Consider the following 13,886-nt stretch of genomic DNA (forward strand, 5'->3'; position numbering starts at 1 on the left):
CTGATGAGGTTTTGAATTATGCAGAGGTATGCATTTGTCAGAATTAAATGAATGTACTCCTACAGTTTGTGCACTTCGTTGTAGGTAAATTTACAGCAAAGAATAAAGCTATAAATAATTATTGAACTCTAGTTAATGCTACTCATGCTTAAGCATTTAGGAGTGAAGTGTACTAATGTTTTAAACTTTCTTTGAAATGCTTTAGAAAAAAGATGGGTTGGTGGATGAATAGAAGGTAGACAGAAGGGTAAACGTGATGAAGTCAGTAAGGTAGAAATATTGGTAGAATCTAGGTGATGGGTAGGTGATGGGCATATATATGTTTGCTATAAAATTTTTCTAACTTAATACATGTTAGGAAAATTTTATAGCCCTGGCCAGCTGGCTTGGTTGGTTGGAGCTTTGTCCCAGAGTGCAAAGGTTGCTGGTTCAATCCCCAGCCAGGGCATGTGCAGGAACAGGTTGATGTCTACTCCTCCCCTCCCTTTCTCTCAAATAATAAAAAAAAAAAGAAGAAGAAGAAGAAAAGGAAAGAAAAGACAAAGAAATTTTTATAATGAAGTGTCAGGGAAATGCATCCCATTTCCCCACCCTTCATATCCTTTATGTCCCTCCTTCCTCCCTGCTTCTCTCTCTGCCATCTCTTCTTTCTCTGTTTTCCTCCAGTCTCACCAGCCCCTGGGCTCCTACTTGGAAGCAGTATTCTTATCATGTTCCAGGAAAAGCTGGAATAACCAGACCCCTGTCCTGGTTGGCTTCCACTGTTAAAGAAACATTATTGTGATGCTTCTTAAAATGGTAACAAAGAGTTTATTCAAAATTAGTGCAATAGTTATTAAGACTATGAAAACAGGGCCTGACCAGGCGGTGGTGCAGTGGATAGAGCATCGGACTGGGATGCAGAGGATCCAGGTTCGAGACCCCGAGGTCGCCAGTTTGAGTGCAGGCTCATCTGGTTTGAGCAAAAGCCCACCAGCCTGAAACCAAGGTCGCTGGCTCCAGCAAGGGGTTACTCGGTCTGCTGAAGGCCCACAGTCAAGGCACATATGAGAAAGCAATCAATGAACAACTAAGGTGTTGCAACGTGCAATGGAAAACTAATGATTGATGCTTCTCATCTCTCTTTGTTCCTGTCTGTCCCTGTCTATCCCTCTCTCTGACTTACTCCCTGTCTCTGTAAAAAATAAATAAATAAATAAAAATTAAGAAAAAAAAGACTATGAAAATAGGAGAGAGAAGGAGCTCAGTGGTAAATACAAGAAGTACAAATGAGGATTTATAACGGTGGTGAGGGGTCAGAGGATGGAAAATTACTAAAAGATGACACTGGGATAATCTGGCTATACGGACCCAACAAGACTTTTAAAAGACTTAAACATCAGATGTGGGGGATATGAAACTTGATCAGATACCAGGGTGGAGAGATTCTTGCCAAGACAAAGTTAGCAGGCCTTGCAACAACAGGGCAGAGCCAAGGCCTAGGCCTAGTGAAGAAGCAGGCTTAGAGGAGCCAAACTAAAGCTTCATCAAATTCATGTTACTTGATCCAACTCCTCTGCTAGTGGCAGAAAGGGGGGCAAGGGGTAGAGGGTACCATGGAGAAAGCAGCCTTCCCTGCGTGGCCTCTGAGGTCCTGCTCAAAAATCTGGTGTCAGTTTTGATGGCATCCCAGGCAGGAACAAGCTTCCCTCTGTTGCCCCATGGAAGATTGCTTAAAACCACTGGAATGCATGACTGCACAAACACAGAGAGAGAAGTTACAGACACAGCCACACTGTGGATTTGGAAAGGAAACTCTGACCACCCAGAAGTGCCAAGGGATTGCTCAGTCTGACTCAGAGCCATGCTGTTTTCCTTGTGGCCATAGCCGAGGCCTGGAAAGAAGGCAGAGCACCCAGATACACAAAACCCCCGCCTGGGTCTCCAGAAGCCCTCTCTCTGCACCCTCCCTATGGCTATGCTGCTCAGACACTGTAGATGTTCTAGGCACCATGCAGCTTGTGAAAGTAAGTGTTAACTTGTAATATGAAGCAATAAGGGCTTGGTGGATCCTGGAAAAAAGCTTCCAAAAAGATTCTTTTTTCCCCTATTAAGTGCAAAACAGGTGAGATTAATGTACTCTCTCTTGCTTCTTTGTACAGAAGCTATACACAGCTTTCCCATGAGTATCAGTTCCATAATAATATTACGTCAACCCGTATTAGAGCCCTAAGTGCTTTACCAAGATTGGTACATGGTGTAGAAGCATCCCCATGACTCCCTGAGTTGGGCAGTGAAAAGGGGAAAAGGAAAGAAAAAGTTTGTACAAAGGACTTCAGAACCCATGTCCTAATCATGTCTGGGGAAAAAAAGAACAAATAGGTTATCACAATGTCATCAGAAAAGGGGTTCTTGCCCCCTTTTCAAGATTAAAAAACAAGAGAGGAGGCAAAACAGAATAAAAAATAGAGGTTTCCATTTTGAGTTTATTCTTGAGTATGGTGTAAGAAGTTGGTTGTTTTTTTCTTTTTTGGAGGGGGCACATATCTGTCCAGTTTTTCCAAAACCATATTGAATACATTATCTTTACCCCATTGTATGTTCTTTTTAAAATTTTATTTATTGATTTGAGAGAGAAAGACAGTGAAACATTGACTTGTTTTTCCACTTATTTATGCATCCATTGGCTGATGTTCTTTTTTAAGATTTTATTTAATTTTTGAGAGAGGAAAAAGAGAGAGAGAAAGGGTGAATAGGAGAGCAAGAAGCATCAACTAGCAGTACTTGCTTCTCATATGTGTCTTTATTTGGCAAGACTGGAATTTTGAACCAGTGATCTGATCATTCTAGGTTGATGCTTGAGCCACTGTGCCACCACAGGTCAGGCATTGGTTGATTCTTGTATTTGTTCTGACCAGGGACCAAACCCACAACCTTGGTATATCAGGCTGACACTCTAACCAATTGAGGTACCCGGCCAGGGTCCATTGTATGTTCTTGACTCCTTTGTCAAATATTAATTGACTATAAAGGTGTGGATTTATTTTAGAGCTCTCTTTTATGTTCCATTGATCTATATGTCTATTTTTATGCCAATGCCATACTGTTTTGATTACTATGGCTTTGAAATATAGTTTGATATCAGGTGGCGTGATTCCTCTAATTTTGTTCTCTCTCAAGATTGCTGTTGCTATTTGGGGTCCTTTGTGGTTCCATATAATTTTCTTTAATATTTTAGTTCTGTGAAATATGCCATTATCTTGATAAGAACTGTGTTGACTCTACAGAGTGCTTTGGGTTGTATGGCCATTTTAATGATTTTCGTTCTTCCTATCCATGAATGTGCTATTTGCTCCCACTTATTTGTATCTTCCTTAATTTTTTTCTTCAATATCTTATAATTTTCTGAGTACAGGTCTTTTACCTCCTTAAATTTATTCTAGGTATTTTTGATGCAATTGTAAATAGTATTATTTCTAAGTTTCCTTTCTGATATTTCATGATTAGTGTATAAAATACAACTGATTTGGGGATATTTATTTTGTATTCTACTACTTACTAAACTCATTTACCAGTGCTAGTAGTTTTTTGGTGAAATCTTCAGGGTTCTCTAAATATAGTCATGTCACCTGCAAATAATGACAGTTTTATCTTTTATTCCTATTTGAATGCCTTAATTATTATTCTTGTCTTATTGCTGTGGCTAGGACTTCTACTCTGTTGAATAAGAGTGGTGAAATCAGACATCCCTATCTTGTTTCTGATCTCAAAGGAAATACTTTTAGCTTTTGCCCCTCGAGTATGATGTTGGCTGTGGGTTTGTCATAGATAGCCTTTATTAGGTTGAGGAATTTTCCCTCTAGTCTTACTTTACTGAGGGTTATCATAACTGGGTGCTGGATTTTATCAACTGCTTTTTCTGCATCTATTGATATGATTATGTTTTTCCCCCTTCATTTTGTTTATGTGCTGCACCACATGAATCAATTTGTGGATGTTTTACTGACCTTGCATCTCCAGAATAAATCCCACTTGATAATAGTGTATGATCTTTTTATTGTTTTGGTGAATTCAGTTTGCTAATATTTTGTTGAGAATTTTAGTATCTGTGTTAATCAGGGATATTGGCCTATAATTTTCTTCCTTTGTAGTATCTTTATCTGGTTTTGGAATTAAAATAATGCTGGCTTCATAAAATGAGCTTGAGAGTCTTCCCTCCTTTTGAATTTTTTGGAATAGTATGAGAAAGAGAGGCGTTAATTCTTCTTTGAATATTTGGTAAAATTCATCTGTAAAGCCATAAAGTTCAGAACTTTTGTCTCTTGGGAATTTTTTGATTATTGCTTCAATTTCATTAGTTGTAATCTGTCTATTCAGGTTCTCTGGTTCTTCCCGATTCCATTTTGCAAGATTCTGTATTTCTAGGAATTTGTACATTTTGTCCAGATTATCCATTTGTTGGCATAGAGTTGGCCATATTTCCTTACAATCATTTGTATTTCTTTAGTGTCAGTTATTACTTCTTTTTCACTTCTATTTTATTTATTTGGGTCCTCTCTTTTTTCCTTGATAAGTCCGGTTAAGAACAGCAGGATTTTGAAACAACTTGGGAGTGGTGGCCCAATGAGGTGGCCTCCATGCTAAGGATCTGATGTTATAGCTCCAGCTGGGTAAACAGTGTTTCAAGGAAACTGAATGTGTGTTCCACAGAGAGAGGTAAAACTGGCTTGTTTAGAGAACAATGCCCACTCCACCCCCAGTCCCTGATTGGTCCATTGCTATGCAAATAAGGACTCCAAGTCATCACAGTTTCATTATTCCAAATAGCACTCTCCTGATTGGAGTCAGAATGGAGCATCTCTAAATGATCACTAAAGATACAAATGAGGATATAGCTGCCCATCCTCAACTGGACAGGAAAGTCTCAGAGGTATTGGTTGAAGCTGAATCTGAGGAACTCTCTGTAAGGGCTGACTCACAATGCAGGAGCAGAGTGCACAGGCTGACAGTTCAGCCTGTGGCTTTTCTCTGACAGGCAGTGTGCATAATAAGCCGCTGCCACAATGGCTGCCAGACTCCCGTTCTGAATTGGGCTCAATCAACCATAAGGAATTCTTTTTGGCAGGCATTTTCTTTCTAGAGGTCACAACAGGGGAGCAAAGGTCATAACTACAGAACTGAAAATCAAAGACGTTCTTTAGAATAAGTATCGCTGTTAGTTTATCTGCATCTGTAGAAATTCCTTCCTCAGCTTGTCAACATCGATAGAAAATTTTCCCTTGTATTAAAGTAATTATCCCTCTTTCCTTTTGCAAAATTACCCCTTACCTTCATCTCCTAACAGAAACACGATGCGCTTCTGCCTGAATTAGGGCTTTGGATAGCTCTTCTTTTGGATCTGAAATCAACAGTTGTGCCTCTCATCTTGATTTTTTTTTTTTTTGCAGTTAACTTATCAAATGAAAATATTGTTAAATTTACTGTCATCTGTATCTTTTTACACTAATATGTTTACTAAAAAATAGAAAGTTACTCCCCTCTCCCAAGAAAAGTAAAATAGAAAGTTATACTTGGGTTCAGTTACATTTCTATAGGGCAGCCCTCTATATTGTCAAGATCAAAGTTCACTCGCTCACTCACCACCTGTTACATACAGACCCTAGACCTTCTGGCCAGGGAGAAGCCCAAGTAATGTTTGTGAATAAATAAATTAGTTGTGAAAAAGAGAGCCTGAACTTTTTGCCAAATAGGGGTTAATTAACCCACTTATGTTTGGCACCCCAATACAAGGTGCAAATGGGGTCTTCCGCAGCCTTTGAAATCGTACCCTCTTCTGGGTTCCCTAGAATTCGACCAATGGCTCAGAGACCAAGACAGCTATTTTTCCTTTTCAGGCCCAGAGAAGCGTGACATTTGTTGAGACCATGGCGAGCTGAGCTTGCGAGCACACGAGAGGCCCCGGAGTGGGGGAGGAGCTGGAATGGGCGGCGGAGGGGCACAGACAGACTTGAATGAGTAAGGCCCGGACCGGGCGGGGTAGGTCTCCGGGAGGGGAGGAGCTGGGGAGAAGCGAAGGGCTTTAGCTGTAGGTCCAGGACTGGGGGTAAGGAGCTGCGTGAGGAGGCGGTAACGGAGAGCTGGGCAGAAGGGCTGGAAGAAAGATCTCAGGACTTGGAAGGAACAGCAGGGGCGGGGCAGGTCTGCCGGAGGGCGTGGCGAGGTGACTGGCGGAAAAGGAGGAGCGGAGGGCGGGGCGGGCGGAGGCAGGCAGGCCGGGGATAAAAGGCTCTGCGGGCCTGTGGTGCAGCCACGGGATCGCGCCCTTGTCTTCTCTGTGCCCGTCCTAGCTCGTGTCCATCGATCCGACCATGGCCGGTGTCCTGCGCGCCCCGCTGCTCCTGCTGGCCGCCCTGGCCCTGGCCTTGGCCCTGGCCATGAGCCCCGCGGCCGGAGCCAACCCCCGCAAGGCCCCCATGCCCGGCGGCCTGTCAGAAGCGGACGTAGAGGAGGAGGGCGTGAAGCAGGCGCTCAAGTTCGCCCTGAGCGAGTACAACAAGGCGAGCAACGACGCCTTCCACAGCCGCGCCATGCGGGTGGTGCGCGCCCGCAAGCAGGTGCGTCCCGGGCGGGAGGGCGGCCGGGGCGGGCAGGGCGGCCGGGATGCGGCGCAGGCGCCTGGGAGGGCGTGGCCGTCCTGATGAGGGCCACCAGCCCCAACCGGCCAGCTGGCTGGAGCGTCACCCGCCCGGGCTTCTCAGCCAGGCCGTTTACGCGGCCATTTCTGTGCCCACAGACCTTCGCCACAGACCTTCATGGGCTTATTCACTCGGAGGGACACTGGGTCCCAGGAACTCAGGGTCGGTGCCCAAGCCTTTATTTATGTTTTCAAGCACCAGCTCAGCAAGAAGGACAAGGCTTGGGGTCAGGGCCGCTGTCCAGCCCGCTTAGCTCACTAGCGCAGGCTCAAGGGACTGGACTGGGGCCTCAGTGTCAGCTGGCAACTAAGTGACCACAGACTAAATTGAAAACAGCCTGCACACCCGGATGCCCTCCTGGCCCTGCAACCGAATGAATTTTGAAGCACTTTTTTTCTTTTAACTTTATTTTGACATAATTTCAGATTTACAGAGCACTTGCAAAAATATCACAGAATCCCTGTAGATTCTTCACCTAGATTACTCAAATGTTAAAATGTAGCCCTATCTGCTTTATCCACTTCCCTCTGTCCTCATGTGTGTGGGTACATACATTCCTCTGAACCATTTGAGAGTATGTTATTTCATAAAAGCAAGGGTATTTTCTTACACAATTACAGTACAATTTTGAAAATAAGAACCGAGCACTGAAAAGAGTTACCTAACTCATAGACACTTGGATGTCTGTGCTGGTTTTAGAGCCAAGGGCGCTCCAGAGTCATGCCCTGCAGCCACTGTCCTGCCGCTGCCTTTACCCTCGAGCAGCCTGCCTGCCTGTTTCGTCACCTTGGCATTTGTGAGGGTCCAGCCAGGATGTGCATACTGGCACTCAGTTTGGGTTGGCTTGAGGTTTTCCCAGCATAATATTTTAGTCACACAGAAGAGACAGGTTTTCCGAGTCTCCTCCCAGCAGGTGCCACTAAACCAGCCTCTATGTCCTCCATGTGCAATGGTATTTGGGGACACAGGCGCTCCAAACATCCTCCCTGGGGAGGGACCCTCACTGCTCACCTGGTTACCCCAAAGGTACCAGCAAACATGGAGTCCAGGATGTGGCCTGTGGTATCCAGGTAGATGCCAGGCAGACAGTCTTGCATAAGCATCCAAACCTGCCTGTGCAATGCTGGAGGAAAGGCCCTGGGACCATTACCTTCCTCCGTAGGTCACACCCTCGGAGCAGGCTCTGGGTTTTGAAGTCTCACTCCTCACCTTGAGACGGTACCCGCCACTACTATTCGGTGGTAGTTGAGTGTGTGCTGGAGTAGAGAGGACCAAACCTGACCCTTTCTGCCAGCCTCCCCTGAAGTTCTAGACCCGTAATGGCGAACCTATGACGTGTGTCAGCACTGACACGCGTAGCCATTTTCAATGACACGCAGCCGCATACCAGAGAAGTATGGGGTCGCATGCCGAGAAGAACGTTTCATCCTCGGCTCTTGCATGGCCAGGTGCTGTAGCTGAGGATAAAACATTTGCTGTAGTGTAGACACTCTCTGCCAGAGGTATATAGGCCAAAACAACAGAACTCCAGCACAGAGCGTCTAGTTCTGGGACTTCCCATTAGGCGGTTAGGGGATCTTTGACCTCACTTCCGACCGGCTGAGCAGGGAGCAGCGGAATGCCGTGGGGGACACAAATTTGGGGGCCCTGTGATAACCATTACCAGCAACCACATAACCACAGCAACCATCATACAATCTACTGTTCTGGGGTGTCGTGGATTTCTAATTGACCATCATTACTGAGATAAGTGAGGGGCAGGCTGGGAGAGGCGAGGGCCTGTTCTATGGGTACCGTTTCCCACCATTAGAAATAGTGGCAGCCATCTTAATTTACATAAGATGCTACTTGAAGAATTTCAAGACAGCATCTGGGCTCAGGTGTTTGTTGACTTGAGGTCAAAGCTTGAGAATCTGGAAAGGTGCTGCTTGGAGAATCAAGAGGAGTGCCACTACGAACAGGAAATTTGGAGTGCCTGGAACTGATTACCAGACACTTTTAGCACCCTGAAAAATATAGCAATGGCTTTACTCACAACTTTTTCCTCTACGTACTTTTGTGAGACCTTATTCTCAGCATTAAATAATATCAAAACCAACAAAAGAAACAGATTGACAGATGAAGTTAGTAGCGCTTGCTTGGGCTTGAAGTGTACAAAATACCAACCTTCAACTGAAGATTAAGCCAATGAAATTCAGCAACAAAAAAGTCACTAATAGGCAAGTTAGTTAAAGAATTCCCCCTCCCCCTCACTTATCTTAGTTCATGGCACCCCACACAAGTTAAATAATATCAAGACCAACAAAAGAAACCGATTGACAGATGAACAAAGGAGTCACTAAGCAGTAAGTTAAATAATTAGTTTTTGGTTTATTAAATACAGTTATATATTACAATTATACATTTTTGTTATTTAAACTATAAATATTGTGAAATTATGGTTTTTTTTCTCGAAGTGACACACCACCCGAGTTATGCTCAGCTTTTTGGCGAATTTTGACACACCAAGCTCAAAAGATTGCCCATCACTATTCTAGACACACAGGGAGGGCAGTCATCAGAGTCCAGACAGGAGGGGAGGAAGCCTCAGGCAGGGCTACTGGGCCTTGAGCTTGTCCTTGAAGGGAAGCTGGAATGTAGACCACTGAAGAGTGAAATGGAGACACGCAGCAGCAGAGTGAGGTGCTGCATACCAGTTTGTAGCGCCCATTTTCACCTCCTTTCAAAACTTCAGACGATGGGTCAAGATCAGACCCATTTCTCCTGCAGCAGTTTGCTGGCACCGTCCTGTTTGGATGGGATGCGCATTCCCTGCTCACCAGGTCCCTGCCATTCTGTTCCTCTCCAGTGTGACAATAGCTTGGTGTAACAGCTCATTTCCCCATGTGGGAGCAGATGGATCACAGGACTGGCTTGAAGTCCACTGGACAGAGAGCCTGGAGCTTGGGCTGGGCCTCATCACAAGTTTCTCCAGGGTTCTCTGACTTGTCACGAGGTGTGTGAGGACAGGTATCACTTCTGTAATCTCAAATGTAAAACACATGAAGTATGTGGCACTTTGGAAGTGTTCCCATCACAAATAACTCTTAGAAGGCAGGCATTCCAGAGGCATCTTTATTGGCCTTGAGCCCTGGGGTGTATGTTAAGCACCTCATTCCTTCTGCTCAGGAGGGTGTGAGCAGCCTGGTGACACAGAATGAGTGTGCTGGGCTGGGGTCACTAACTGGACTGTAGCGTCAAGATCATTACCATGTGACTCTTCCTGAGGTGGAACCAGTCTTGGCTCTGGCAGAGCTGTTTTTCAGCTCCTGGCAGACTTTTGTTGTCTGGCTTCCACCTGCCATTTTCCTGCCAGACTGTGTGACACACCTTGTCAGAGCTGCTTGTAAACAAGTTACAGGAAGGACCTGGCGCCCATCGGCTTGGGCGGCCATCAGGAGGTGCTGGAAGCCTTGTGATGCTGGCCCAGTGTGTGGTAACAGGAAGGTAACTGTGCCTGTGTGACACGGGCAGGTGTTGAAAGCCAATCCCACTCTTCACATACACAGATCGTGGCGGGGCTGAATTACTTCTTGGATGTGGAAGTCGGTCGAACCACATGTACCAAGTCCGAGCCCAACTTGGACACGTGTCCCTTCCATGACCAGCCACACTTGAGGAAGGTATGTGCCTGATGTGGGCCAGGGGCCAGGCATGCAGGGCGCAGGGGCAGGGCTGTGCTGGTGGCATGGGTGGGGGGTTCAGGTGTTGGGGTGCATGTGGGGGAGAGGGTGCCTGTGTGTGTGCAGGTTCCTAATTTGTACTTATAAGGGTGTTTGAGTGGGACATTTAGGTACCATGTACTTTGGGGATTGTTACCTGCTGATTGGAGGAAGCAGCTGGGGGTGAGAAATACGGCCCTGTAACCCCAGCCTCGGCCACTGGAACAGATTAAAGGGAATTAGAAGCACCTAAGAAGAGAAACTCTCCCATGCTGCCTGGCTCACTGAACACCAGACTGTCCCCTGGGCTTGACTGGTTCTTGGGAGGTCTCAGCTTCTGGGAGGCCTCTACCCACTTGTCACCTCCCCAAGCACACTGCCTCTCTCAGGAGGGTTTCCTGGACTGGGTCCATCCTTTTGGACCTGTCTTGGTGCTAGCCCATTGGACGTGGAGGGAACTTGGCTGCATGCCTCACACCCTTGGGCTGTGTGGCCTTGCCTGGGCTGCTCCTTAAAGGGCCATGCTGGTGCAGCACTGTGGGTACCTGCAGGGCGGGGGGACAGGAAGCCATCTCCTGGACTTGGAGTGAAGGAGGAGGGATTGCCCAGACATCACTGCAGAGTCCTGCAGAGTCTTAGGGGGCTAGGCAGGGTAGAGGCTGAGAGTGCTCCAGACAACTGCAGTTCCTCACCTGCACTTCTGAGATCTCATGCTGGGTCTTTCCCTCTTGTACTGTAACCCACTGACCACCTCTCTTTCTTCTCTTTTGCAGAAAGCACTCTGCTCTTTCCAGATCTACACTGTCCCCTGGATGAACAAGACCTCCATGGTGAAGTCCAGCTGCATGGACGCATAGAGAACATGACACAGGCTGGGCCGCACTCACTGCCTCCCACTCACACTCGCCACCCCGGCGGAGTCCCTCAGTGCGTGGGCCCAGAAGACATTCAGGAGGCGTCTTGAGCATCATCAGAACAGCTGGTTGTGCTGACTGGCTCCTTTCTTTAGTTGCTTTGTGGATGCACCTGTCGCTGGTGCGCGTGTGCTGCTCCTACTTTATGCAATAAAAAGTAACATCAGCTACTTGAGTGGTTCACTGTCTCGGGGATGTGTGTGAAGGGTTTGAACAGTTACTTGTGATAAGCACCTTGTCCTGCTGGCTCTGGAGGGCAGAAGAGGGATAAGAGCTGACACATATGGGCACAGCTGGCATGTCAGGGGAATGTGCTGCCCCTGTTAGGATGACAGTCATGGAGTCGGACTGGGAACCCAGGCCTTCAGTTGTGGTGGCCCCTGGTAATCCATAAGAAAGAGGAAGGGACCTCTGCTGCTGGCTGTGGAGACTTAGATGCTGCTTTTGAAAAAAAGACTGGGCCCTGGCCGGTTGGCTCAGCAGTAGAGCGTCGGTCTGGCGTGCAGGAGTCCCGGGTTCGATTCCCGGCCAGGGCACACAGGAGAGGCGCCCATTTGCTTCTCCACCCCTCCCCCTCTCCTTCCTCTCTGTCTCTCTCTTCCCCTCCCGCAGCGAGGCTCCATTGGAGCAAAGATGGCCCGGGCGCTGGGGATGGCTCTGTGGCCTCTGCCTCAGGCGCTAGAGTGGCTCTGGTCGCAACAGAGCGACGCCCCAGAGGGGCAAAGCATTGCCTTCTGGTGGGCATGCCGGGTGGATCCCGGTCGGGTGCATGCGGGAGTCTGTCTGCCTCCCCGTTTCCAGCTTCAGAAAAATGAAAAAAGAAAAGAAAAGAAAAGAAGACTGAGCAGGGGCTGGACACGGGGGAGGCTCAGACGAGCCCATAGCCCAGGCCTCCCTCAGCAAGTTCTGCAGAGCCATAGGGTTCGGCCACGTGTGGTGAGTTGATGAGACCCCGGGGACTGACGTAATTGCTCAGGTTCCCTGGAGACTAAAGAGATAATGCTTTACATCTACTTTCTCCCCAAAGAGCCTATGGTGTCCAATGAGGAGTTGAGGACTGCAAGTATATGTAGGTATTTATAACTGAGGAAACGCCCATCAGAATCAAAATCAGTCAAGGTCAGATGCAGGCTTGAAACAGTGAAAACTGCACCTTCTCTGATGTTCTGGCAAGCTGTGGTTTACAAGGGGGTCAGGTTCACGCTGGGTCCATGTGTTCGTGCCCGGTCTTGTCAGCTGGCAGCAGAGCCTGCTCACCCGACTTCGTTAAGGAAAGGGCTTTGGTGGTAGCGAAGTGAGAACAAGGCTTACGGGCCCTGAGCTGAGAGACTGGGCTGGGGTCCTGCAGGATAGGGGTGTTTGTCTGAACCTAGGGATGACATGTGTAAGTTAAGGGGGTGTGGCAAAGCAGACTGTAGGAGGAGTGGTGGCCTGGGCCAAAGACCCCCCTACAAGGGTCCTCACTGCCTTGGGGAAAAAATCTCGATTTTACAAGAGCAACCACCATCCAGGTACTGAAATGACATGCTGATTTCATATAAAACCATGACTTTGGGGCACTTCCAATTTAGTTCTCTCTTCCTCATGACAGTGGGAGAGTAGGGGGTGGGGAAGGACTGGGCACATAACCCTGGTCACTGGGCCTCCCACGCCTGAACCCCTGCATTTGCTCCCTTCTCCTTCCACCACCCAGACCTCCTATTTTACAGCCCATACCACAGGAGTTCCAGTGGGTGCCGCCTCGGTGGCCCCCAGATACAGGCTGGCCTGCGGACGCCTCGGCTCCGGGGCTCGGGGTGAGCTCCTGGGACCTGGAACCCTCTCTGACCCAGACAGACAGACATCGCCAAGATCAGTGTGTCCTGTGGGGAAGCACAGCCCCGCAGCTTCCACTGCACAGTTTTACTTTGATATATATTTACTTTAAATAAACATAAGTGTATAATTTATACAAAATATTCATATTAATAGTCATAGCACAGTGCCTGGCTCTGAGTAAACACTAAATAGGTTTTAGGTATTTTCACACTGATCTAACACTGTATCGTGGTTGTTTAAAATATGGTCCCATAGCTTCTTGGCATTGAGAAGTGGGGTCAGTGAGGTGTTTCTCGACTCTATGTGCTTGTGACTGCTTTAAGCAAAAACCAGAAGTGACCCTGCGACCTCCAAGATGGGGTAAAGGAAGGACCCAGGACTCTGCCAAGCTCTCTCGGACACCTGCCCTGAGTAAAGCCCGCGTCCATGTGAGGAACCCCAGTTCTGAAGACTGCCATGTTGGAGAGGCCCCTGCTGAGCTGCCACAGCCAGCACCAGCTGCCCACCCGCTGAGTGGGCACCACCGACGTCCAGCCTGGCTGAGCTCTCAGATGACTGCAGTTACATGAGAGGCCCCATGCAAGAACGTCCATCTGCCCCCCTTCTGAATTTCTGGTCGACAAAACCCAGAGTGAAAGAAAACAGTGTTGTACTTCAAAGTGTCAGGGTGACTCATCACATAGCAGTGGTGTCAGGCTGTGTGTGTGTGTGTGTGTGTGTGTGTGACTGCACGCACGTGTGCCCACATGCAAGTGAAGCAGTTGAAATCAGATGGTGTG

The 13,886-nt window shown here is 47.5% G+C and overlaps 1 protein-coding gene across 1 annotated transcript; it reads left to right on the plus strand.

Annotated features, from left to right (window-relative positions):
* The first annotated feature begins 6,246 nt into the window (after nt 1–6,246).
* Nucleotides 6,247–11,457, plus strand: LOC136406790 (cystatin-C-like). Its single transcript, XM_066386955.1, has 3 exons — nt 6,247–6,593; nt 10,223–10,336; nt 11,149–11,457. The coding sequence occupies exons 1-3, from the start codon at nt 6,348–6,350 to the stop codon at nt 11,230–11,232; spliced, it is 444 nt and encodes a 147-aa protein (XP_066243052.1). The 5' UTR covers nt 6,247–6,347; the 3' UTR covers nt 11,233–11,457.
* The last annotated feature ends 2,429 nt before the right edge of the window (nt 11,458–13,886 follow it).

Source organism: Saccopteryx leptura, chromosome 5 (assembly GCF_036850995.1).
Source record: "Saccopteryx leptura isolate mSacLep1 chromosome 5, mSacLep1_pri_phased_curated, whole genome shotgun sequence".
Lineage (NCBI taxonomy): Eukaryota > Metazoa > Chordata > Mammalia > Chiroptera > Emballonuridae > Saccopteryx > Saccopteryx leptura.